This window comes from Zootoca vivipara, chromosome 2, assembly GCF_965207765.1.
Source record: "Zootoca vivipara chromosome 2, rZooViv2.hap1.1, whole genome shotgun sequence".
NCBI classification, from domain to species: domain Eukaryota; kingdom Metazoa; phylum Chordata; class Lepidosauria; order Squamata; family Lacertidae; genus Zootoca; species Zootoca vivipara.
This window is the reverse complement of record NC_142584.1, coordinates 93,053,916-93,079,708: the sequence shown is the minus strand read 5'-3', so window position 1 is coordinate 93,079,708 and position 25,793 is coordinate 93,053,916. Positions and strand designations below refer to the sequence as shown.

General features: G+C 46.0%; 1 protein-coding gene across 4 annotated transcripts in view; it reads right to left on the bottom strand.

Moving 5' to 3' along the window:
- Positions 1-1,128: 1,128 nt before the first annotated feature.
- SHQ1 (SHQ1, H/ACA ribonucleoprotein assembly factor) overlaps positions 1,129-25,793 on the bottom strand; it is a 79,987-nt gene continuing 55,322 nt past the window's right edge. For 2 of the 4 annotated variants that reach the window (XM_088662387.1, XM_035106625.3), the window contains one exon: positions 10,119-11,331. In XM_088662387.1, coding sequence (XP_088518513.1) covers positions 10,671-11,331 — 661 coding nt within the window. In that variant the 3' untranslated portion in view covers positions 10,119-10,670. Of the gene's footprint in view, positions 3,094-7,799; positions 8,201-10,118; positions 11,332-25,793 lie in introns of those variants that run through there. The other 2 variants (XR_015948278.1, XM_088662388.1) reach the window with 2 other exon arrangements.

Here is a 25,793-nt window from a genome sequence, read left to right as displayed (position 1 = left end):
GGCTTTTGACAAAGTCCCCCCATGTTATTATTGTGGAGAACTGGCAAAGTGTGGGCTGGATGAGGTAGCTGATAGGTTACCACACCCAAAGAGGATTCACTAATGGTTCCTTGTCATCCTGAAAAAAAGTGACAAGTGGGGTGCTGCAGGGTTCTGTCCTGGGACCATTGTTACTCAGTGTCTTTATAAACAACTTGGATGAAGGAACTGAGGGGATGCTCATCAAATTTGCAGATGACACCAAACTCCACCTCAAGGGCAAACTACACACCATGCATGGTAATTTAAATGCCAGCATTTAATATTGTGGAAGGCAGCTGGGAAGCAGGTGGGGAAAAGGACAGTGGGGAATAGGACAAGGGGAGGACTGCTTTGCCCATTCCTCACCTGCAGTCTGTCTGCTAGTCCTCCTCTCCATGCCCCCCCCCCTAGTCATAGACTGTGTCAGTGCACAATCTCTGCTCTGCTCTTTTCATTTCTCTGCATGTTCTAGAAGACCAGGGGGGAAAGGAGCTGGTTACAGCAAGAGGGGGAGACGCCCTGGCTTCTTCAGCAGCCTGCCTCATCTCTGCCTCTTGGGCCCCCTCCTCTCCTCCTCCTGGTTCTGGACTGCTGTCTGTCACAGCCTCTTCCTACTCACAAAACCCTGTTGCCTCTTCAGCTTCTGACACCTCCCCCCCCCCAGTCTGCTCCCTCTTCTCCCTCTGACCACTCATCATCGTCCCACCACCAATCCCCTAGCTCTGAGCCTTCTTCCCTTGGGCTTCCCTTTCGGGCTCCCCAGCTGGAACCACCCACCTCTCCTCTGCATCCAGCCAGTCCATGGCAATCCCAGTTGCTGGAAACCCCAGGAGAGAAAAGTGCTATTTTCTTTGTGTCCTGCTTGTGGGCACCTGGGTGGCCCCTGTGAGAACAGGATGCTGGATGAGATGGGCCATTGGCCTGATCCAGCAGGCTTTCCTTATGTCACTGCATGGCAGCTGCTTCTCTTTGCTTGCCCAACCCCATTCCAGATGTATCTGCCATGGTACATCTGGACACACCTGAGAAAAGCAGCAGGTAAGTAACGCTCTCCCACCCTTTGCTGAAGAATCCCGCACCCCACAACAAAGCACCAAGTCTCAAAAACCCTATTAAAACCCCTGATTTTATTTCGTTTCCATTGTATCCCGGCTGTGCTAGTTCAACGTACGATGCTTCAATATGCTGTAATTATGCTCAAAGAGCAAAATTGACTTCCTTATATTTCTTTTGCTGGTAAAGCCCTCGCTGGAGGGACTCCCCTTCCCGGGGCACCTGTGCTGGATGCTATCCTCTCGCCTGGCCTCAGAGCCCACCCCCTTCCAGCTCTGCAGGAACAGATGGAACAATCATTGCACTCATTCCACAGTTTGCCCCCCTGCTGCTGCCTGTAAGCCTTCTGCAGTTGTAATACACATAATTAGGCAAGTCAATGGCCAGTGCAGCAGATTAGAGGGCGGAGCTGCAGCCAGCAAAGCAGGCAGGCCAATTTATCTACTGTAGTGAATGGGACAGTTTCCTCTCAAATTACTGGGGGAGGGGGGGAGAGTGTGGACAGGAGGCAGAAACCAATTATGCCACTCTTAAGCAGGGGCAGGAGGGTGTCTTTCTCCAGCCTTGGCCACTGCCAAGGAAATATTTAAGAGTGGAATTTATGGGATTAGTTCCTCGCTTGGCTCACCGGTGATTTATGCTTACAAGTCCCATTAACATTTATGACTCACTCACTGGAACCGTCTTGCTGCTCCTGCGTAATTAGATGGCACGTTGTTCCGTCTTATCCCGGTTACAGGTTGAACTGCACAACTCCTGCCTTCCTGGGAGCAACGTCAGCCTCACCAGGAAGGCTACGTCTTGGAGTTAATGCACGCGCAAGAATTGCAGCATCAAAGAGGTGGCTTGCTTGGCTGAAACACAATGGCCCAGAACACACAAAAGAGTGTGCAGTGCTTTTCAATATGCAATGGTTCAGTGCTTCTCAATGGGGTTCACACATCCAGAGAGCCAGTGTGGTGTAGTGGTTAAGAGCGGTAGACTCGTAATCTGGTGAACCGGGTTCGCGTCTCCGCTCCTCCACGTGCAGCTGCTGGGTGACCTTGGGCTCGTCACACTTCTCTGAAGTCTCTCAGCCTCACTCACTTCACAGAGTGTTTGTTGTGGGGGAGGAGGGGAAAGGAGATTTTTAGCCGCTTTGAGACTCCTTCGGGTAGTGATAAAGCGGGATATCAAATCCAAACTACTACTACTCTTCTTCTTCTTCTTCTTCTTCTTCTTCTTCTTCTTCTTCTTCTTCTTCTTCTTCTTCTTCTTCTTCTTCTTCTTCTTCTTCTTCTTCTTCTTCTTCTTCTGCGACACCAGCCATGACATGATGGGAATGGCTGGATCTGACAGAGGAGGAGGAGGAGGAGGACCCTGACACTGGAGGTGGGGACAGTTCAGGCAGTGATGGCGAATAGGGCCAGACATCCTGGCAAGGGAGGAGTTGGTTGAGTCAGTCCCTACCCCACCTCCAGAGAACAAGCTTCAAGGAGTAGCCAAAGAGCTGGCTGTCCAATCAGTGGAGCCAGCTGAACTGGAGATGGAGGGGTGGGATCAGGTCCCATTGTCAAGGACACACTATTACCTGTGCCAGCACAAGCCAACCCAGCACTCCCCCCCCCCAATCCCCATAGTTTGCTTGCAAGCTTGGTCTTTTTTGCGAAGTATCCTAGAATTCTGCTTATGGACTTTTGAGCCATGTACCCTCTATTCTGGGCTGATGCTGAGACTGTGTGCTGACTTCTTAATAATTTTATAACAATACTTTTATTATTTGGACCCCCCCCCATCTAACTGGGCTGCCCCAGGCACTTTGAGCTTTTGGTGTTTCCTGGAGTCCAAGAACTGCGTCCAAGTGTAGAAGCTGGGACAGCCAAGGCCTTGAGTGGTAAGTCATTGGATGATGTACACCCATCCCACTTTTCTCAGATTGAGTTTTGTACGGCTGCAATTTTGCTGTTGCTGTGAATGCCTCTCTCCTTTCTTTCTGCAAAGCTGTGAAACCTACAGTCCTGGAGGGTCCGGGGTCAATGTCTATACAGAAAGACAGACAAGAGCAATATTGAATAATAGATCATAATATACTAGGCTAAAATTGGTGAAGTGGGTGAATGGTGCTAGGAAAGAAATCAGCAGTGCTTCCACAGTGCAGAGTGCATTCTGTGATGCAATGTGAAATTCCAAAGGTTCAGGTTGTGCTGCTTTCCTGCTTCCAGTGTCCATTCACAGCAGGTGTGTGTGTGTACACACACACACACACACACACACACACACACACACACACGGGTAATAGGTTTTGAAGCTTTGCAGATCTCTCTCTCTCTCTCTCTCTCTCTCTCTCTCTCTCTCTCTCTCTCTCTCTCTCTCTCTCTCTGAGCCCCAGTTCCTATGACTATGATAACTCTGTTCTGTGGGAGAATAAAAATGTGGGGCGAGTATTGTGGTTGTGAAAAGGTGTTTTCCTAAAATCAGGGACATGCACTCGGGACTAGGGAAATGAGGAAAGTAGAAAGCAATCAGCATCTTTCAGAAGGCAGAGAATTGGGGTTGGGTTGGGGAGAAGCATGCTCAGCATCCTGGAAACTACATTAGCTGAAGGTCACATAATAAATAGTGGTGTTTTTGCATAGCTCTGATACGAGCACAAAGGATGCTTGGCAGAAATGTCAGTCTTGTAATATTAGAATTTCCTATTTTGGAGGTGCCATGACAAAACCACAAGTCACTCTCTCATGTTTTGAAATGGAAGCTGCCTGCAAGTCCAGCGCCCACCTAAGATAGGCTGTTGCCCGAAATGGAGCCCAGATGGTACATAGCCCCTTGCTAACGTCTAAAATGTTTTACAGACACTAAGTCCCGACTTCACCTACTCTCCTCTCATGGGGCCACTTGCTGCGTGTCAGAGCTGATTCTGATCAGTTTCTTGTTAGATTTGTGTGCTGCCTCTTCTTTCCTACTGTGACAAAGGCTTTGCTGATAATAATAATAATAATAATAATAATAATAATAATAATAATAATAATAATTTATTATTTATACCCCACCCATCTGGCTGGGTTTCCCCAGCCACTCTGGGCGGCTTCCAACAGAAAAATAAAATACAGTAATCTATTAAACATTAAAAGCCTCCCTAAACATATAAAGGCTGAACTTAACAGAATACTAACATGGATGTGCAGATGGCATCAAAATATATGTTACTGCAGGGAATGCCATCATGTGGCACAGTATTACCCTTAAGGTCTTCCCCTGGCACCAACAATTATTGTTATTATTTATTGAATAATATTGACTACCGCCCTATACCGTCTCAACAAAGCCTTGAGTCCTCTTGCACACTGCTGCTTGGTTGTGAGATGGTGAACGTGGTTACCTTTTCCTCCCTAGAAAGTACATAGAACTGAAGCTGGACGTTACAAGAGTGACACTCTTTCCCACTTCCACCTTCAGCTCTATATGCTTTCCCAGGCCCATATTAATACTACCGGATCCAGTTTTTACCCACATCCCCTACAAAAGCAACATGTGTGTGCTTTCTTTCTGTCTCCCCTGTGGGGGGGTCCAGGAGAGGGGAGTAGTACCAGAAGAGATCATAGCTGCAGTACTTGCTCAAAAATCCAAAGGTGCCCAAAGGCCTGTGTTGGTAACCTGTGTTAGTGACTGCAAAACTAAAAGACAAGCTTTAAACATACTAGTTACAGGTAGGTAGCCGTGTTGGTCTGACATAGTCAAAACAAAAAATAAAAAAAATTCCTTCCTTCAGATATCTGAAGAAGTGTGCTTGCACACGAAAGCTCACACCTATGACAAACTTAGTTGGTCTCTAAGGTGCTAATGGAAGGAATTTTTTTATTTTTTGTTTAAACATACTGTACTGTGAGATTTCAAACAATGAGCAGTGGCTTTAAAAAAAAAGCATCCACTGCTGTCTGAGGCTTAAACAGTAATTACCACCATCTTTTCTAGCTATTGGTTGGAATGGGCAGAAAGGGCAAAAAATGCTTGTTGCACGTTGACTCTCACAAGTTTCTGGGCTCCTCTAAATACATCTTATGGGGGCTTAGATTAATTTCTCCTGCTTAAGAGTAGTACAACCTACAGGTTAGTAAACTTTAGACTTTTACAGACATTTTAAGTTTTTACAATAGCCCCTGACCTATGCATAGTAAGGTTTAATGAGCTTATAATATACTACAAATCCCAGAAAGCCCAAAGAAAAACCTGATATGAATATCCCAACTCAGCATAGCTGCCAAGTTATCCCTTTTTTACAGGGATTTTCCCTTATGCTGAATAGGCTTCCTCGCGAGAAAAGGGAAAACTTGGCAGCTATGCAACTCAGTCAAGTTCCAAAATCAATTTTGAACATTGCTTTATACCAAGTATGACCATTGATCCAACTAGGATTGAAACTGGGACCTTCTGCATGCAAAGCAGATGCTCTCCCCCTGAACTATGGTCCCTAACTACCCATGCACAGCACTGGATCTTTGACCATTGAATTATCAGCTGAATCCTATGAACCATGAGGGGAGATCTGCTTGTCCAGTGTGGGATTTTCTGCCTCCTCCTTCCTACTGCAGCCTCCTCAAAGCTGCTCCCTAGGGTTTGGGAATCCCTCCAGAACTTCACCGGATGCAGCATAGGAGGTTGCCACTGGGTGATTTGGGGGGGAAATGGTCAGAAATCAGATTGTTTGATCCAATCCTTTCAAAGAACTGCAACAATTGTAAGAAAGAGCTACTGCCAACCACAGCAACCCAGCGCAACACAAAAATACTTCCCCATGTCATTCCATGAAGCACCCCCAACCCTGCGTGATGTGGCTGGGGAAAAAGTCTAGGGCATGGGTAGGCAAACTAAGGCCCGGGGTCGGGGTCCGGCCCAATCGCCTTCTAAATCCGGCCCGTGGACAGTCCAGGAATCAGCGTGTTTTTCCATGTCCTTTTATTTAAAATGCATCTCTGGGTTATTTGTGGGGCATAAGAATTCGTTCATTCCCTCCCCCCCAAAAAAAATATAGTCCGGCCCCCACAAGGTCTGAGGGACAGTGGACAGGCCCCCTGCTGAAAAAGTTTGCTGACCCCTGGTCTAGGGTGCTCTCACACACATTGCTTCCATGAATATGTGGAGAGGAAGCAAGCACCCCACAACATCCACATGTGAAGTTTGAAAAGGGTAGTCTACGCATGTTTCAGAGTGTGTGCCAAAGGTGTATACTATTTTGTAGACACATAACCCAAACTTTTCCTGGTGCAAATTCATTTTCCTTCCGACAGCAAAGCATCCAGCTAATGACACAATTCCACATTCGTTCCACTCTTCTGTCTTATCTTTTCGCTGCTCTGGAGAGCCTTCTGCCTTATCTCAGAAACAAATGGCGTCCAGGACAGCTTTAAGCAACAGAGCCATTTATCTGCCTGACATGTGTTTCCCTGTTTGTTTTCTCTAGCCTTGAGACACCAGCTTTGACAATATTTAGCTGTGTCAACCGTGGCAGGCTGCTGAGCCCACTCACTCCAGAGATATGAATCAAATTCTTTGGTACATTCATCATATACGGGAGTAAATAGAGGCTCATCAGTGGTTCCCTTATCTGATATAAAATGAACTCTACATATCTTTCAGGGAAAGGAGTCAAAGGTGGGAAGTTGTCTTTTTAAAATAAAAAAATAAAGTTTTGGTCAATCTACAGCAGGCATCCTCAAACTTCGCCCCTCCAGGTGTTTTGGACTACAATTCCCATCTTCCCAGACCACTGGTCCTGTTAGCTAGGGATCATGGGATTTGTAGGCCAAAACATCTGGAGGGCCGCAGTTTGGGGATGCCTGATCTACAGCATTACCCTTCAAGAGTTACCCTTCAAGAGTTACTAGGCACATGTCCTCCTGTCCTGTTCCCTTTATAAAGACTTAAGGAACGAGATCATTACTCCACTCCTTCTGACCATCCCAGGGCGCTCAACCATGGCCATAATGCATTTCCTTCTATCAGACCTAAATGACTAGACAACAGCTAAAGTTGCTAGCTTCATTGCTGGGGCAATTAGAATAAGGGCCACCAACTGACTGATAATTCAGAATTCTAATTTGTGCTTTTAACAAATCTTTTATTGTACACAATGTACCATTTTATTGTTGCTATGGCCTTTGGCTAATGTGAATAAAGTTTATTATTGTTATTACAGTATTAGGCAGAAAACTTTTCCTTCAGAATTTCAGTTCTGTCATGAACACACTGAGCGCATTTAAGTGAAAAACCTGTTGATTAACATGCTGATAATCAGAATACTGAAAACAATTATTCTGTTTACATTGTGTCACACTGATATACAGATGCTAAGATATCCTCCTTTTGAGGATTCATTAATTTGATCCTTTTGGGGACTTCCTGTTCAGTCTGACCAATTTTTTTCTATTTTCTGAACAGATCAAGCAGGTATGTGAACTAATTATGCGAATCAGCTAACATATACACAGATCACCAACCAAGGATAAGACAAACTGTACGGTTTGTTTTTTTGCTTTGGGCAGCTGATTGACAGTTTACAACATTCAAGCCCGGCAAAGAGTGGGAAACCTCCAATTATTCGGGTTAAAAGTAACCCACAGCATTCTGAAGTGGCTAACCACACTCCCTTAAAGTTTTTTTAATGCAAATTAGGAAACATTCATTTATTTAAATGTTTATTTGGTCACCTGATCACTTAGGTTTGGGGTAAAGAGCCATGAAATAAAGAATGGTATAAAGTGTCAGTTAGCATTTATTAACATGAGGCAGAGACCCTGACTGACTTAACCTGGGCTCCTAAAAGGCAGCTCAAAGATAAAAGCTCTTGCAATGTTTGCAAAAGATGCTGAGGTTCTGAAAAGCCTTCAGTTGGACAGATTCCAAGTAAAGGAAAAACCTCTCCAAATAAGCTTTGCTGTTTGAACACGGACAGCATGGTTAAAATAGGTCCAGATATTGTAACGGGACACACAGAAGGTGGTCACTTTCCGTATGGAACAGAACAGAGCATCTTCACGCTTCACACACAGGTCGCAGCAGAGCAGGCTTCTCCACAAAGCAGCGCAAAGAGATGCATCAGGAAGACACAGGTTTAGGTGCATGCATCCTCCTTCAAAGTTTGCAAGTTTTACTAAGGTAAACAACAGAGGAGCATACTGTAATGCATCAGCTATGGAAAGTATGCAGCTGTCCGAAGTGTATATATGAATTTGAGTACCTGAATGGATATTATTTATCTATCGTAGGAGTGATCTAAAATAGCATACTCCACTCCCTCACAAAGCAAAGCATGGGGAATGACAGTGTGAGGAAGATGCGTGAAGGGGACCCTTTTCGTTTCACAAATTTATACACTACTTACGAGTGCAAATGCAAAAGTGCAACAGCTTTCAAGTGTGACAGTTAAAGCACTGGGAGAGAGGGTGGCTGGCTGACCATAAAATAAAATAAAAAAACAAATACAGACGACTGAACTCAAAACACATCTGCAATAGATTATTGTAGCCACTGTTTTGGAAATAGTTGGGTCTTTTCCCTTGCTAGCTTTAGCTGGTGAAAGCACCACAGCAGCCAACCTTGCTTGTTCATTTGGCAGGTATAAAGATGGTTGAACAGAACAGGGCAGGAACAGAAACCTGCAAGATTAGAATGCCAGGAACAAAAATATCAGGAACACAGACTTCCCAATGGTAGTGGGGGGGGGAGGCAAATGTGAGGCACGGACTTCTAGCTGCTGGTGGGGGGTGTATCGAGGCATTTCCTCTTTCTTAACAATGTCAGAAGGTTGAAACACACACTACAGGCATCCTGTGAGTGCCACTGAAAGCTGCAACCCCACACAAAGGTCCCTCCCTTTCCTCTCACAACATTTAGAAACACTTTGCTGCTGTGTTGTAACATCACCACAGTCTTGTCCCGCTCCACATCGTTGGCTACCACTGACAGGAATGGAGGAATGCACGCAATGGTGTCATGGCACAGGGTTACGTGCTGGTCATTGTTGTGGGGGAACACACCTGACAGAGGGTGCTATTTTCAGAGGCAACCTTATGTCGTGCATCACCCAGGCGTATCACCCAGGCTGAATGGAAGGGTATCATTGCACACTAGTTCTTGCATTCCATGTATTCCCAACACTTAAAGGGGAAGCGGGATTTTATCTCCACCTACTGAAATTTCCTGAGCATTTGGTGGGCAGGGCGGAGAGAAGAAAAGGTGGAGAGGTCAGACTCCAACTCTGCCAGGATGAAGTTAGAATGGAGTAACCTACACAGGAGGCAAGACAATGCTTTGGACAGAATAAAGAGATTGCTTTCGCAAACATAGAAGCTGTCAGTTCTCAGAGAGAAACAGAGCTGTTCTGAGAACAGAACAGGCAGGCTCCCTCCCCAGCTGGCAGCCACAAAATGGAAGTGCAAGTGTGAAGAATGGGACACTATAAACTTTTGCAATATAGGTTTCTTCGGAGCGCCGCAGTGTTGGGATGTATGTATCATATACACAGACTTGTACTTCTTTTTCAAATCTCCACAACAATTCAAGCATGTGAAAATGTACTGGCATAGTCTGGAGAATTTATTCTGCCTCTGCCCACCACGGTGGCAACATATTGTCAAAGAAAGGATTCAGTGGGATTCAGGATGCAGAGCTCAAGAGATGTGCATACCGTTCGGACATGGATGCAGAAGACACATACAGCTCTGCCTACAGTTAGTTAATGAAGCTTAGCTACCCAAGAGCGAAGCAAGAGGGTAAGTTGGTAGTTCAGGCAAAAGTCTAAAAGGCAGAAAAACGCAATATATACTCAGCTCCATCGTTGAATGGTGGAGCATCTTTTGGTGATTAAGAGTTGCAGCTAAAAAGAATGTATTGCTCCTTTCGGACCAGCACCAACCACTAAACCCACCTTTCCTCCATCCCAATCACATATTAGCAGCGCAGCAGGAGTACAGATAACCTGAAATCAGATGTTCACACTTGAAAGGTAAAATATATTCTGACCATGTACATGTTCAAAAAAGAAAGAAAAAACACCATACACAGCCATGTATCACAGATTATTATTTTTTAAAAAAAGATGAGAGCAATCCCATGTACTCTTACCTGGCAATAAGTCCCAATAAGTTGTGAGAAAGTACAGGATCAGGCAGCACTGGCATTGATGATATCGCGCATGCAACTACTACTGAAGCACATCTTATTAGATGCGAGTGCCTGTGATGACCAAGCCTCGTGCTAGTTGCTGTACAATGGACACTTCGAAATGGTTAAATTGAAATAAGGAGGACAGTAATACCCCGAGTGGAAAATTTAGGAGCTAGGAAACCCTGATAATGAAATACAACATTTAAATATACATTTGAACTATAAGCAATCTGCAGAATACAAATCAGCAAGCTTCATCCATGTTTGATCATACCTTTTGTAATACTACTAACCTTGAATGATGCCACTTCAAAACTAACTCCAGGGAATAGGGAGTCTTGTTTTATTTGCCTGCAGAGGAATATTTGCTGAAGTGGCCTTTGGCTGTTAAAATGAACCACAACAGCCAGCACTGCAAAAACCACAAACCCCTAGCCCACCCCATCCACATTTCCTTAAGAAGCTTCATTTGTGCTGCCAAGGAGCAGAAAAGCGCTGGGCTTTGGAGTCACCTCTAAGAAATGTCTCTTTCCATTATGATCCGGCGAAAGTCCTTGAGGCTGAGCCGTGCAGCTTGTTCCTGTCTCTTCTGAAGTGCTGCTGCTGCTGCCACTTACAGAAGGCAAAGCTTCAGGCTGCTCCGTAAGCCTAATTGCCGCCTGCATTTGCTTTCCTAATTCCTCTATCAGTTTCCCGGGAACAGATGTAGATTGCAAAGGAGCCTTTGATTTTTCATTACTAGCATCTAACGTCAAAGTGCCTATGTCTCGCCTTAATCCATTACAGTCAATAAGCAGGGCTGTCCTCTCCTCTTGGAGTGTGCTTTGTAAAGGATTTATTTTCCCATCTTCGCTGGCTGAGGACTCTTGTTCATCTGAATCGGAGTCTCCTGTCTCATATGATGAAGTGCTGCTTGAGCCCTCAGAGTCACTCGCAGCTCCTTCGGAGGGAGGCAGCTGCGGCTCGGAGACATCTGTGCCAGCAGCTTTTAACTCCTTTTCTTCCTCTTGCACGAGAAGTGCCGCTGCTTCCAGCTCGTCAAGCTCGAAACCTAATTTGGCCTTGCTCAGCTCTGCTTTCTGCACGCATTCGGCAAGGGCTGCCAACTTCTTTGACCTTTAAAAGGAGGAGAGAGAGAGAGAGAGAGAGACCGAGAGCACATACATTTTGGTTACACTCTGTGCGGCTGACAGATACAAAGATTATCAAAACCAACAAACCTCAGTGATGACAAAACTGTAACTGGGTTTGCCCAAATTCCCAGAACATGCAGAAACTCACTATGCATTCCATTTAGCTCTTTCCAGACCCTCAGCACCACATTACATATAAAAGAACATTTCTATCTGAAGATTTGATTAGCTGATATCCCTCAAGTCATTGGGACGACATGAAGCTGTACATCTCTCTAGCCTAGAGCATTCACAACACTTTAGCAAAGTGCAAAAGTTATGCCAGAAGATGGAACAGAAGGAAAAAGAAGAAGGAAAGTAATCTTCTCTTTAAGTTGAGTTCCTACCACTATTAAAACTGGTATCGAGCCTAATATCAGACTGGGGGGGGGAACGACACACTATTAATCTGCAAGCGTGTATGTCGCTAGTGACTTGGTCTTGGAAACAAATATCTGTGGGCTCTATTTTTAATTGGATAGGAAAATGTGCCCCACACCTTCTCGTGTTTGTATTATCTATACGAGAAAGATGTCAACCTGGTCTCTTTTTACCACCACCGCCTATGATAGGATAAGGCAACCCAGTCGAGTTCTGTGGTAAACCTCATGCACATAAATCACGATAAGCAATAATTTGTACAGTCTTGCGAATGGTTTTGTTCCTCTCGGTTAGGAGAGACTGCAAAAGGGGGAGTCTGAAAGGTAAATTCTCACTGCTCAAATAGGCTCCATTTGACACAGCAGGTTTCAAAGGTTGCAACAGAATCTCAACTATACGCTCCGAGACACCGTAACGTAACAGACGTAACTTGTTGTTAATGAATCAAGTGCTAACTCAAGAAATGGTAATAAATATTACAAGAATACTCCCATTTCAAAAGCGCTACTGAACTGCCAAAGGCCACTAATATGAGAAGTCTCCAAAGCCACTAATAAGAGTTAATACTGTTAAATTAAAAATTAGGAGCTGGCTGCCCACCTCTATGGACACAGTGATTAGCTTCCTTTTCTGTGAGCAGATCAATGCATGAAACAAGTGCATGTTTGTGCAGGATGAGCTGTTTGTGTAAGAAAACAGGACGATGTGTCAGAACACTTTAACCCTGCGCCACAAACGGAGGACGCTTCGTTTCATTTGACTTTTTAAAAAAGAAAAAAGAATCATGGGGATTAATTTAAACAAATGGCTTCAATAAGTGTTTAACGACGGAACAGTAACTAATCTGTAACACTTAAATTAAGGGATCCTTACTGGTATGCCTGCAAGTGTTATTTCCTTTTAACAGAGAAGGGTGCTCTATGCTGGCTGAGTGCTTTTCAATACTTTTACAGAGGTCAAACGGAGCAAAACGGAGCTGCAATTTTGGCCTTCGCAGAATGCAACTATCCACTTTCCGCAGAACCGGAGCTGTGCTCATTCAGTTACAGTCTTCCCCATCTCACAGCAGAGCACCTCTCCAGGGTCTCAGACACTACCATAGTTTGTCTCTCTCTGCCTTGCTACCTGAGATTCTGTAACTCAAAGCACCAGGAGCTGAACCTAGGACCTTTTGGATGTGCTCTGCTGCTGAGTTACAACCTTGCCTTTAATAGCCTTATAATTGGGGTTGAGCTAAAACATTCTCCTGGAACCTTAAAAAAAATAAAGATGTTGCTTTACTTCTTGGAATGGAAGCAATTTGGGAAAGGGTTAGAGCATTTTTTTTAAGGCAACTGCTTGTCCCCATCTTTACCACACACTTTAAAATAAAATATTCCTATAGGGGATTTTTTTTTAAGGCATGCACTGTGTGTTATACTGAGTAATTATCCCCCCTGGGAAACAGAATATAAAGATCTTTAAAATCATTCAGCTGAGAGAACAAGCACTTTAACTTTCGCCTCACAGGAGTTGTGTATTACATTATCAGCTGCTCGCTCTGGTGTCATTGTGTCATGCCTCGCAGGTTAGCAGGGTTTGGCAGAGGAAATGAAACCCAGTCAGTTACGGCAGGATTTATAGCAGACCTGCTGTTGCAGGAAGTGGTGAAAAGTTGATTGATAGCCTGAGACAAAGCTCTACTGCAAAAAAAAACACAAAAAACAAAACAGGATGCATGTCTGCTATTTATACCTGGCTTCCCTTTCTTCCTCCTTGATCCATATTTCATACAACTCTTTTGCTTTTTTGTTCTCTTCATTGTGCGAAAAGAAAAGAAAAGAGGGGGAGCCTTCTAGGAAAGGAAATATTTTTTGCATTCTAGCAAAGCTGCAGACTTCCCCACTTATAATTCCCAGGAGAGGTGACTTCTCCTAATTATTGTCCCATAGCAAAGTTCTTTTAAAAAAATAAAAAAACAGCCTCACAACCAACAGCAGAATGCCTTTGCCAACCTGCTGCCCTCCAGATGTTTTGGATTGCAACTCCGAGTAACATTTTGAAGACACTTGGCTGGCGAGGGCCGTCCTCAAAGTCACAGCATTTTCGGGCAAAGCACCTGCTTTTGGAGACAGTTGGAACCACATGTGCATGAGGCTGGTCGATAATCCGTCTTTCTCAAAGCAGGAGGTACAGTCATACCCCGACAACCGAACGCTTCGACTTCCGAAGGTTTCGACTTCCGAAGTCGACAACCCCGGAAGTTTTGTCGGCGCATGCGCAGAAGCGCAAAATCACGTTTCGTGCGTGCGCCGACAGCGCGCTTCGACAACTGAAAACCTCAACTTACGAAGACGGCTGTGGAACGGATCATCTTCGTAAGTCAAGGTACCACTGTTTTTAGGCAAAATGATAGCTCAGTCAGTAGAGCAGGAGATTCTTAAACCTCAAGGTCATGGGTTCAAGTCGCACACTGGGCAAAAGATTCCTGCATTGCAGGGGGTTGTACTAGATGACCCTTGTGGTCCCTTCCAACCCTACAGTTCTATGATTCTACGACCTTTTAGCACTGTGGTTTAAAGTAGCTGTGTTTTAGTAGCTGTCCGCCTTCTTTCTTGACAATTTGGAGAGACGGTGCCATCTGTTCATATGTCATGGAAGGCATAGGCTGCATCTGTCTTGTCAAGCCACTTCTATTGGTTCACCAACCCTAAAAAACAAACCCAGGCACCTCTTTCCCCTCTGGCATGGCACCCTGCAAGAAGGTCTTGGTGCTCAGGTGGGCAGGGTATAAAATAAAAATAAAAATAATTATTAGACAGGGACAGAGCCTTCCTGTTGCCTGAGCGCTAAGGCCTTTTTCCAATGGTGTCATGTCAGAGGGAAAGGTTTGCAAGGCAAGTGGATAGCTTTCCTCTCCATCCCAGTCCTGGGCTGGGAGAAGAGGTCCCTCTGCTGATCAGCAACAGAATGGAGAGGCTGTCTGAATGTGTGTGTGTTTATTGGATTTCCTAACCACCCTTCACCATAAGGTCCCAGGGCAGGTTAAAGGTAAAGGGACCCCTGACCATTAGGTCCAGTCGTGACCGACTCTGGGGTTGCGCGCTCATCTCGCATTATTGGCCGAGTGAGCCGGCGTACAGCTTCCAGGTCATGTGGCCAGCATGACAAAGCCGCTTCTGGCAAACCAGAGCAGCACATGGAAACGCCGTTTACCTTCCCGCTATAGCGGTTCCTATTTATCTACTTGCACTTTGACGCGCCCCCGAACCGCCAGGTTGGCAGGAGCCGGGACCAAGCAACGGGAGCTCACCCTGTCACCCGTTGCTTGGTCCCAGCTCCCGCCAACCCAGCAGTTCGAAAGCACGTCAAAGTGCAAGTAGATAAACAGGAGAACAAATAGCTTTGCTGAATGTGCATGCGGGGGATGGGGGGAGTGGTATTCTAGCACAGAAGCAGCACAGCACACAGCCTTCAAAGAGTCATATTAGAACATAAAACCAAAGGTTGCTTTTTCCTTTTCCTTTTTTTTAAAGGTTAGCAGGACTTTTAATTCACGGTTTACTAGGCTTGGAGTTCTTGACAAAACTGGTGGAGTTGGGGATGGAGAGGGGAATTGTCACCCATCACTAACCTCAATTACCACACCGAACAATATCCGATAGTTGCGGGTGTTGCAAAGTCACATACCACCGAGCAAATCACAACAACAATGAATGTGCTAGCCGGGGGGGGGGGGATGCATTCTCCCCTCCCCACAACCAAGAAAATACTAGGCTTTGAATTTCTGGGAGGGTGCTATATCCCCATCAGAGAAGCGCAACATGGAAGGAAGGCATGCAGCCAAGGGGAAATAAACGCTTGCCACAAACTTACACAAGCACAAAGGCCCCTCAATTCTACACATGCAGGTTTTTTAATTTTGTTTTTACTCCCCGTTCCATGTTCACTCCACAGCACAGAATCGTAGAGCCGGAAGGAACCCAAAGGGGAACCTAGTCCTGCCATGATTAACCAGTTGTTTTTTTGTTGTTTTTTTGCAGCCGCTAGAGAAGAACATCTTCATCCTCATCTCTTCTCTTTCATGAACCCAGCCTTGCAATTCTCAGGGGTGAGACACCAATGAGCAACAGAATGCCCTCCTGCAGAGCCGTTTCCTACTGATGGCTTCTAAATAGCCACTTGCCTGTGAAGAGTTAAGAACTGCCTTTGGAGGAGCAGGCAGAGGTTTGTTAAACAGACGACACAGCTGGTTTTGCAGGCGACTAAACTGTGGATTTATTTGCAAGGCTGCCCTGTCCTGCAACATTGCTGACGCCAACAGCAGCCAGATGAGCGGGAACGAACTCTGAGAAGCCAGAATGGAAGGGAAAAGTACACACACACACACACACACACACACACACACACACACACAGGCAAGTTAAAACTGCTGCTGCAACCACTGCCCAGTGTTGGCTATACACAATTTACTTTGCTGAACCAAGATGGCCTGAGAACAGACTTCAGGAGACACCCCCAGCTGCAGAACGACCTTCCTATTTAATCTTGTATTAGACTCTGCTATCTGATTTGGGAACAAGAAGACCACACTCGGGTGAAGAACTGTGCAACCGTGCTTTGTGGAGTTCTGATAATAAACACAATCGGTTCCCAAGTGAGGGCAGCAGTTATGCAAGGACCATGGGTTCCGGAGCAACTAAGCAAAGAAGAGGATTATTCTGGTCAGATTCCTGTCTCCTCCCTACAATAAACATTTTAATTCCATTTGAAGGACAAAAACAACCCAAACGTTATCAGGGCTCGTCAGTCAACCCAACGGCAGTTTTAGTCCTAGATTGAATATATGGACCACCTCAGAGGGAAAACCCATTCTCTCAATGAAAACTGTGAAGTCTAATTCGGCTGGCAGACTAGCCCCTCAGAATGATCTAGCCGAACTGCCCAAACACCTACGGTAAATTGGGAGGTGCAACGATGCTCACAGCTGCCTGCAGGAGCTAGACATAAAGTGTCAGATCTAAATCTCTGCAACTATCTCCCAGGACATGGCTAAGATAAATTGAATGCGATGTTGAGAATTGCCTCCAGATTAACATGGCTTGGTTCTTTTCAGTTTGATGAGTGACTCGTAGTGTGTCTAGCCTATTTGTCCAAGAATTTCTCCAGAATACACCGAGTTTATTGAATTGACTTGACTTGAATAACCTGAACACACAGACACGAGTCCAGCAATGGCGATGGGTCCAGGCCTTCCATCAAATTCCTGGACTATTCTGGAGCAGTCCTAACTCACTGGGCAAACAGCCGCATATTCCAAGGTGGGGTCCTCACCCCCCAAGTAAGGATCGGGGGCAGCTGGGGCGTGTTTTATCCTAATTCACTGACAAACAAAAAGGTTACTTCAGCATTTGAACAGAGTCCAGCTTACGCAGAGTCCTCCTCCGTGCCTCAGGTGAGCAGGCAGGTGGTGAGCGAGCTCTTTGGAGACTCCAAAAGGTTACAGAAAACGAAATGTTCAACTTCTCTTGTAAATAGCAGTTGTAGGGGAGGAGACTGCACTTCATCAGCCCGGCACAAGTTCAACGGTAAGGATGAAGGCCCCCCGGCATGGACGGAGCTCCAGCGGGCGCAGGTGGCACTTGGTAAGGATTTGGCGGTGTTGGGAACAGTCCTGGAGCCGGATAGGACCCTGTGGGCGGGGGAAATGGGGCTGGCTGCGAAGGCCCCCATGGTCCAGGGGGGACGGCGCCCCACGGCACTGTAGGAGCGGCCCCCGGTGCCTGGGTCGGAGTGGAATACGGCCCTGGGGGTGGGTACGGCACACTAGGCGCAGGGTACTGACCCCCCACAGCGGGGGCCCACCCTCCTCAGAGGTCCCTCTGCTGATCAGCAACAGAGTGGAGAGGCTATCTGAATGTGTGTGTGTTTATTGGATTTCCTAACCACCCTTCATCATAAGGTCCCAGGGCAGGTTACAACAATATAAAAATACAGACCCTGTATCAGTTAAAACAATGTACCATTAGAAGAATAGGGAGGATCCTTATATATCTCTCTCAGGTGTCAAAGGTCGTATGAAAGCTATACAATGAAGGTGCTAGACCAGGGGTTGGCAACGTGTGGCCCATGGGCCAGATGCGACCCCTGAAGACCGTTTTACCGGCCCCCAAGCCACCCCCTAACCGAGCCGCCTGCTCGGTGAGGGCCCCCCTCCCGCGCGTGCTGCACTAAACCAGCACAGCGCAGCCCAGGGACTCGCGGAGTGGCGCCAGAAATCGTGTCTGTGCACAGGGCCGTCTCAAGCACGTCGGGCACCCTGGCGTCGTGGTGTGGAGACCGCTCCGGCGCCCCCGCCCCGTTTCTTGGCGCGACTGGTGGGCGGGCGCAGCGCACAGCGCGGTTTCCCATTTACCACCACTTAATTCTGTGGTTAAACCACTGAGCCTAGGGCTTGCTGATCAGAAGGTTGGCGGTTCGAATCCCCGCAACGGGGTGAGCTCCCGTTGCTTGCTCCCAGCTCCTGCCAACCTAGCAGTTCGAAAGCACATCAAAATGCAAGTAGATAAATAGGAACCGCTACAGCGGGAAGGTAAACAGCGTTTCCATGTGCTGCACTGGTTTGCCAGAAGCGGCTTTGTCATGCTGGCCACATGACCTGGAAGCTATACGCCGGCTCCCTCGGCCAATAATGTGAGATGAGCACGCAACCCCAGAGTCGGTCACGACTGGACCTAATGGTCAGGGGTCCCTTTAATTCTTCAGCCCACGCTCTGATCCAAGCAATGCAAACCTTGGAACATCTTGCCATGGTCCAGCACTATGGGAATGACTCCTGCATTTGCACACTCTGCTGCCCGCTTCCCGTTGCTCCACTTAATTATTTTGTGACCCCCACATTGGCAAATTATCATTTGTGCTTCGCCTGCAAAGTAGGAGTGACTAATTAAGCTGAACAAACAAGGAATGGTGGTAGTCTGCTTGCACAGAGCTTGTCGTCTGGGAGCACCAAACCACTGCTTGGCGTTATATGTTAATCCACCCACTGTGTCCAAGACAAGAAACCTTCTGTTTAAATAGGAGCTTAGGCGTGAATCTAAGGGGAAGAAATTAAATCTGTATGCACCAGAAACACAGAATGCACCACGGACAGAGTCGCTCTCAGATGATGCAGCTTGGGCATCGAAGTGGGAGAAGGTGCAAACTCTGGCATGCGCAAAGAAACCACAGAGCAACACCCACACATTTCAAAGGCGTGCAGTCGTGTTATCAGAATGAATATTACATGTGTTTGGCTACCAGCCAGATCGGCAAGCTTCAGAACTCCAAAGCATTAGAGCAGTTCACAGCCCTGGCTTCCAGCCAGGCACACAAATTACTCACTCAAAAAAGGACGCTGGCATTTATTTTCAAAGATATGGAAGTCATTCCTTGTCTCCCAACTGGGCTGAAGGAGATAGTTCCGAGGCCGTATTTGAAGTAGAGATGCATCATGCAGCCTACGCCAAAAAAAAGAGCCAGCGCTTCACATCGCACAAGGATCCCTTACAAGGATCCCTTTCCCTGCAAGCAAAACTGCTGCTGCTTAAAAAGGAATAAAAGCGCAACTACAGAGCCAAGTGGCTGGAGTAAACATTCTGACAAAGGCAGTTAGACATTGTCAAGAACTGTTCTTTAGGCTGTAGTCCCTGGAAAGAAGAATCCTTGTCAGAACAAGCTTCCTGACGTTCTGGGAGTTTCTTGATGTTGGGCATGCCTTCCAGCAAATGCGTTCCCCAGGCAAACAGTTGCCAAAGAAAAAGTTTCCCTGTTCCAGTTTCATGGCACCTGTTTTTCTGTTTTTCTAAAGCTTCCGTGAAAACAGTCACCCACAGTGACAGCGAGAGCGTTCATCCCCTTACAGGCAAATCTTCAGCTCTAATTGTACCACTGCTGCTTTTCTCTCTCACACCCCACACCAAACTTTTTAACTCCTTTTATTTCTTGCTTCAAAGGGTTCATATCCTGCTCCCAATGGCACCTGCACTCTCAGTTTCAGCTCTCTCCCCACCCGCCACCCCCTCGGTCTACTAGTTAGCTGCTCCGTCTGGAGAGATCTTCCCTCTACCGTATCTCTTCCCACAATCCTCCTCTGTTTCCTCCCCTCTATCCCTTTTGAATAAGACTATTTTCTCAAGATAAGCAGTTCTACTCCCGCTCCCCCCCGCCCCGTGATTTAATTGCTCTCTCCACAGAGAAGTACCAACCATCAAACTCCCTTTGAGAAACAAACACTTACAGCTTGGAAATGCTTTAAGTCTGTTCACCAATTAACAGAATATTGCTATATTCTGGCTTCCGGTCCGTCGCGCCGGTGAAGAAGGACGCAGGGACTTCGTGCTCCGAAGTCCCTGGCCTCGCGGAGGGGGGGGGGAGTCCGCAGAGCGAGCGGACTCCCCACAAAAACATCGGGAAGAGCGTCCCGGTGACTCACCTACCCAGCGGCTGCTCCGTTCGCAATTCCTCCGCTGCCCGAGAGCTCAGTAGAGCGATCGAGAGCCAGCGGAGTGGAGTTGCGGGAGCCATTTTGGGATCCAACTTACCTCCTAGAAGCGAAGCTCCGAGTCCTTACCCGGCAAGCGGCGGATTCTTCCAAGAAAATAAAAGATTTCGTCAAAGTAAGTGAAATCTCCATTTGGACTTTTGGATTTTAAAAATATTAATCCGGAAAATAGGGAGAGATTCAAAAACGGAAGTCGATCTCTTCCTAATGGTTAATTAAGAGGCGCATTAAATATTCCAAAGCCGAAAGGAATACTTTGTTTTTTGCACCCAAAAGAAACAATGACTTTTTACCCCTTCTCAAACCCCGGAGCCGGCACCTCTTGAGGAACAGCAAGTGCGCAAAGGGGAAAAAAATTTTGACAGCTGTCAAAGCTGTCAAAAGATAAGAAAAATTTATAAAAACTCTTTGAAAGTTTAATTGGCTACAAGATCACATTAAAAGAGAAGCATCTGGACTTATGAGATGATTTACTGTGGAAAAGTTAAAGACAATGGAAGGAGCAGCCAAGATGGAGGAGAGCGTGTCTGAATGGAAATTTCCAGTGTGCTCTGCCCCCTAATCTCCTGCCTGCTTGTGGTTAAAAGAAGGAATGAAAACAATGTATTCACCAAGCTTCCAGGAGGCAGTCTTGAACTACTTGGGAATTTTGAAGGACATTCATAGGACATTGCAATACTCCAGTCTAACATGTTCAGAGACTTTGGTTCAAGATCAGGACTCAGAAGATAATGCTGAAAGCCAGTTTGAGATCAAAGAACAAGAAGTGGATATTGTAAAAACTGAGTTGGACTACAAAAAATATGACCTGGAGGAAGTACAACAAGGACTTGGAAAGGAAAAAGACAGCTGCAAAGAGCAACAAAATGAAATAAAGACTCAAGAAAAGAAGACCCCTGGAGGGACTGAAATTTGGGGATGTGTAACAGAGGGAAAGGAAAGGCAGAAAGAGGGGGGGGCAGAGGCCTGGATTGGGAAATGGGAAAGATGTGGGGTGGGAGAAAAAATTTTAGTTAAGAGATATTTAGGCTGAATGAATAACGGTTTCTGAAATCTTGGCTTGTTAAAGGAAATGCTGATCCGATTGGGGGAAAGGTACCGGAGGGGGGAGGGGGGCGAGTAAAAGTAAAATGTTAAGTTTTAGATTAGAAAAAGGAGTAGATAGAAAAAATGGAGTTTTCTGGAGGGAGAGAAGAATGGCTGGGGAAAGGAATTTTAGATTTGTATTAAATGTTTATGTTTTGTTAGGTGCCTGGGCAGAGGGCCACCTTTCTTCCTCTCCCTACTTGGAAGCACCTGGTGGCAGGGGGTGCTCTGAGGGGGGAGGGGGGGAGGGAAACCCAGACGTAAAAATGGATCTCCTTTGGAAGGCCTCACCTCATGGATGCACCTCGTGGCAGGAGGTGACCCGTGGGGAGGGGGCATGAAAAAGGAGGAGGATAATGTGAATATTTAAAGGAAAATATTTTAACTATGAATAGAAAATCCGCCATAATTATGTTAAGAAACTAAGAAGACCAGGAAGAAGAGATCTGAGGAACCCATAAGTACAATGTTAAGTTACAAGAATTGGTAAAAATCTTTTGTTTGTTTTATATGTGTCTGTTCAAGGAATGGCTGGGGGAAAATCCAAACCATGCTACTCTTCCGCACCTGGCCTCCTGGTGGCAGGGGGGGGACTGGGAGTGGAGGAGTGGGGGGGAGGACGAACTTAGCCTTAAAATGGACCCCTTCGGCTCTCAACGCCTACTGGTCTTACTGGTGGTAGAAGTGGACTGGTGGGGGAAGGGAGGATGGAGGGACAGAATATATATATAATGTTATGTTTTGTTTGTGTTTATACAAAAAACTAATAAAAAATATTATAAAAAAAGAATATTGCTATATTCTGGGGTGGGGGAAGGCTTTAGGACAGGCATCCCCAACCTACAGCCCTCCATATGTTTTGGCCTACAACTTCCATGATCCATAGCCAACAGGGCCTGTGGTCAGGGATTATGGGAATTGTAGTCCAAAATATCTGAAGAGTTGAAGGTTGGGGATGCCTGCTTTAGGACAAGCTCATATATTGGTGTCCATTAAGATACTGTAAATTCACAAAAAGGGGTACTTGTAGCTGGGGGGTGGCTGGGAGAGACACACTGATATTTTACAAAGAATAAAGGTAAAGGGACCCCTGACCATTAGGTCCAGTCATGACCGACTCTGGGGTTGCGGCGCTCATCTCGCGTTATTGGCCGAGGGAGCCGGCGTACAGCTTCCAGGTCATGTGGCCAGCATGAAAAAACCACTTCTGGCGAACCAGAGCAGCGCACAGAAACGCCGTTTACCTTCCTGCCGGAACAGTACCTATTTATCTACTTGCACTTTGACGTGCTTTCGAACTGCTAGGTTGGCAGGAGTTGGGACCGAGCAACATGAGCTCACCCCGTCACAGGGATTTGAACCGCTGACCTTCAGATCAGCAAGCCCTAGGCTCAGTGGTTTAACCCACAGCGCCACCTGGGTCCCGCCTTTACAAAGAATAGGTGGTAATAAAGAAACTTAAGTCTTGTTCAAATATCTCCTGTGTCAGAAGATGTCATGACCCTGATTCCTGGTCTTTAGGGGATGAGGATTCCCAAAAACACCCCCCTAAAATGAGCCATTTGTGTCTGTGCCTTGGTCTGAGGATACAGCACTGCCATGCTTAGAGTTGGAGGGCTACATCACAGGATAATCATCACCACAGGAGACCCAGTGAGACCAGAGTCTCCCTTGCTCAGTTAGTGAGTGATGGAGCTAGCTGGGGTCCTTTAACTGAAAGGGCACCTTCCTGGGGGACTGGGGCTTGCAGTAGGGATGCTGCTGCTGCTGCTGCTGCTGCTGCTGCTGCTGCTGCTGCTGCTGCTGCTGCTGCTGCTGAGCCTGTTTGGTACATGCTGAAGCAACATCAGATTTCTGCTCTCCCATAGCACAGTCTGGACCCTACTCTGCCTTCAGCCCAAGCCAGAGTCGTATACCCAGCCAAAGCCTGACCTTGACAGATATCAAAGCTCACCTCCAACAGAAAACATATTAAGTCTCCCATAAACTTGTTCCACTTCCTCTGGATCTAATACTTACATGTGCAAAATATAGTTCAAAAAAGTTTGTTGTGCACTGCTAAAATTCCCTGCTTAGTATCTCACCCAACAGCTGGAAAACCAAGTTACTCATCATCTTTGCAAAGGGGCAAATCTATCTTGATCTATCATGAAAGGGAGACCTCCATCGTGGGCTCCAGTGGAAGTTCATGTTATTGGTAACATATAGTTCTGCCTCTTGAAATTGCTGGCTTTTTGAGACAATGGGCTAGTGTCCAACTGGGTGGAGAATTACTTCAGTATTGCTGCAAAAACCAGGTCTTCCTTAAGATAACCTCCCAGGACACAGAAGTGTTGAATAACTATGACCTAGTGGCTAATATCACCTTCATGGTCTCATACAGGAAGTTGGAGGGGGGGTTATTCCCCAGCTCTGCTAACCAAGGGCAATTTTAACTAGAAATTCCCAGAATGGAACCTTGGGCTTTCCATATGCAAAGTACATGCTCTGTCATTCAGCTGCAGCCACTGAAGCTGGCAGAGATCAGTGTGGCAGTAATCGCCAATCTAGCCTTTTTGTGTTGTTATTGCACACCCGCCCCCGCCTATTTCCTTTAAGTGAACAGACTGCGCAGTATGATGAACCAAGTGTAAGGAATATACTTGCCCACTTACAAGGAAAGCTTATTAGCCCTTGTGATCTTTGCCAAAGGAGCCAAGCACAGTGGAAGCAACTTCCCAAGAGAGACCCGAGGGAGGGACAGGGGGGGCGGCAGACCCCAGCTTGATAATCATTATGCAGGGAAGAAAAAAGGCGAGATGATGGGAAGTGAGAACGTGACCCTCGGCAGTTTAGCTAAGAGATATATATGTAAAAGAGATGCCTATAAAGCAAAGCATAGGTAAACGTGCCCTGAAGTTTCAAAGCTCTTTTGATAAGCATTTAATTTAGGGAGATTAAAGTCACTCAATTTAATTCTCCCGTGTGATTAATTGAGCCTTGCGATTACATTAAGGTGTGCTCGTACAGTAAGTACATTTGTAGTAATGATAGCTTATTATTATGCCAAGAGTGATCCTACATAAACAAGCATAATAAGGCTTTTTTCAAAGTGTTGTGCATGGTAATTATCAGTTGTCATAGTGCCAACTGCTTAAGGAAAATGTTTAATTGCAAGCTAAATTGATCGTATGCATGTTTTTATTTAACACACAGCTTCGGGGAACAGACAAAAGCAAGGGAAGGCAGCATCTCAGAAGTTGCCCACACACCTGGAGTGACAACTGATAGGGAATGCTACATTCCTTTGCTGGCGGGCCCAGTAGTCACCCTGCTTTGTTTCTGTTGTTTCTGCTAAATTTTGTCCAAGAAGTTCTTAATCCTCCATGATTTGCATAGTCTTTGAACATCAGATGACAAAATAATTTAGTGCCTTTTCTTATTTTATACAATCCCAGCACAGCACATCTAAAGAGGCAGGGCAGGTTTTGATCTAACATTTTTCACTGCACAATGGTATTTGGGAAGGAAGCCTGTGAAGAAGTGCAAGTGCAAATAATGATGTCACAATGCAGATATATGCGCAGGTAACATTTTCCATTTGCTTCCATTCCAAAGCTGGGGGGGGGGGTTATCATGTTTGAATCTGCCTATATAGAAAGATAACCTTGTCTTATATATATATATTTTAAAAAATCCTTCCAGTAGCACCTTAGAGACCAACTACCGTATGTTTGTCATAGGTATGAGCTTTCGTGTGCATGCACACTTCTTCAGATACCAGCCTTATATACTGGTTCATTGCCTCGATTTCTGTAGTTGTTGTTGTTGTTGTTGTTGTTGTTGTTGTTGTTGTTGTTGTTGTTGTTGTTTTAAATGTAGCTCAACAAGCATGGTCTAAGACAGGGGTCAGCAAGGTTTATCTTGCCTGGGCTGGATCGGTCCCGAGGCGATCCCTCTGTACACTGGATCATGTGCATGCGTGAGCATGTGCACCCACAATTTTCAGTGTCTGCGCATGCACAGATGTGACTTCCGGCACCGTGGAAGTTTAGGACAGCACACGAGTGGGCGGCTCGGCTCAGGGGCGGCTCGAGGGCCGGTCAAACAACCTCCGTGGGCCTTAGGTTGCTGACTCCTGGTCTAAGAGCTTTCTATCATCTAGGTTTATTGCATAGTAAAAACATAACTCCTTTTTTATTTTTTATAATGCATATTAAGGAATTCTCAGTATCCTTTTGAGTATGAGCATACCAGCTGATGGTTAAAACTTGCACATACAGATCAGAGACACAACCTTGCATTCAATGATGGGCTGTGCAAATCCTACCAAAGTGAAATTTGCTTACAAAACTACTTGCAGGAATGCAACATCAGGACAACCCTAGTACTTAGGAAGGTTTCTTATGCACATATATCCATATATCATGCCTAATCTG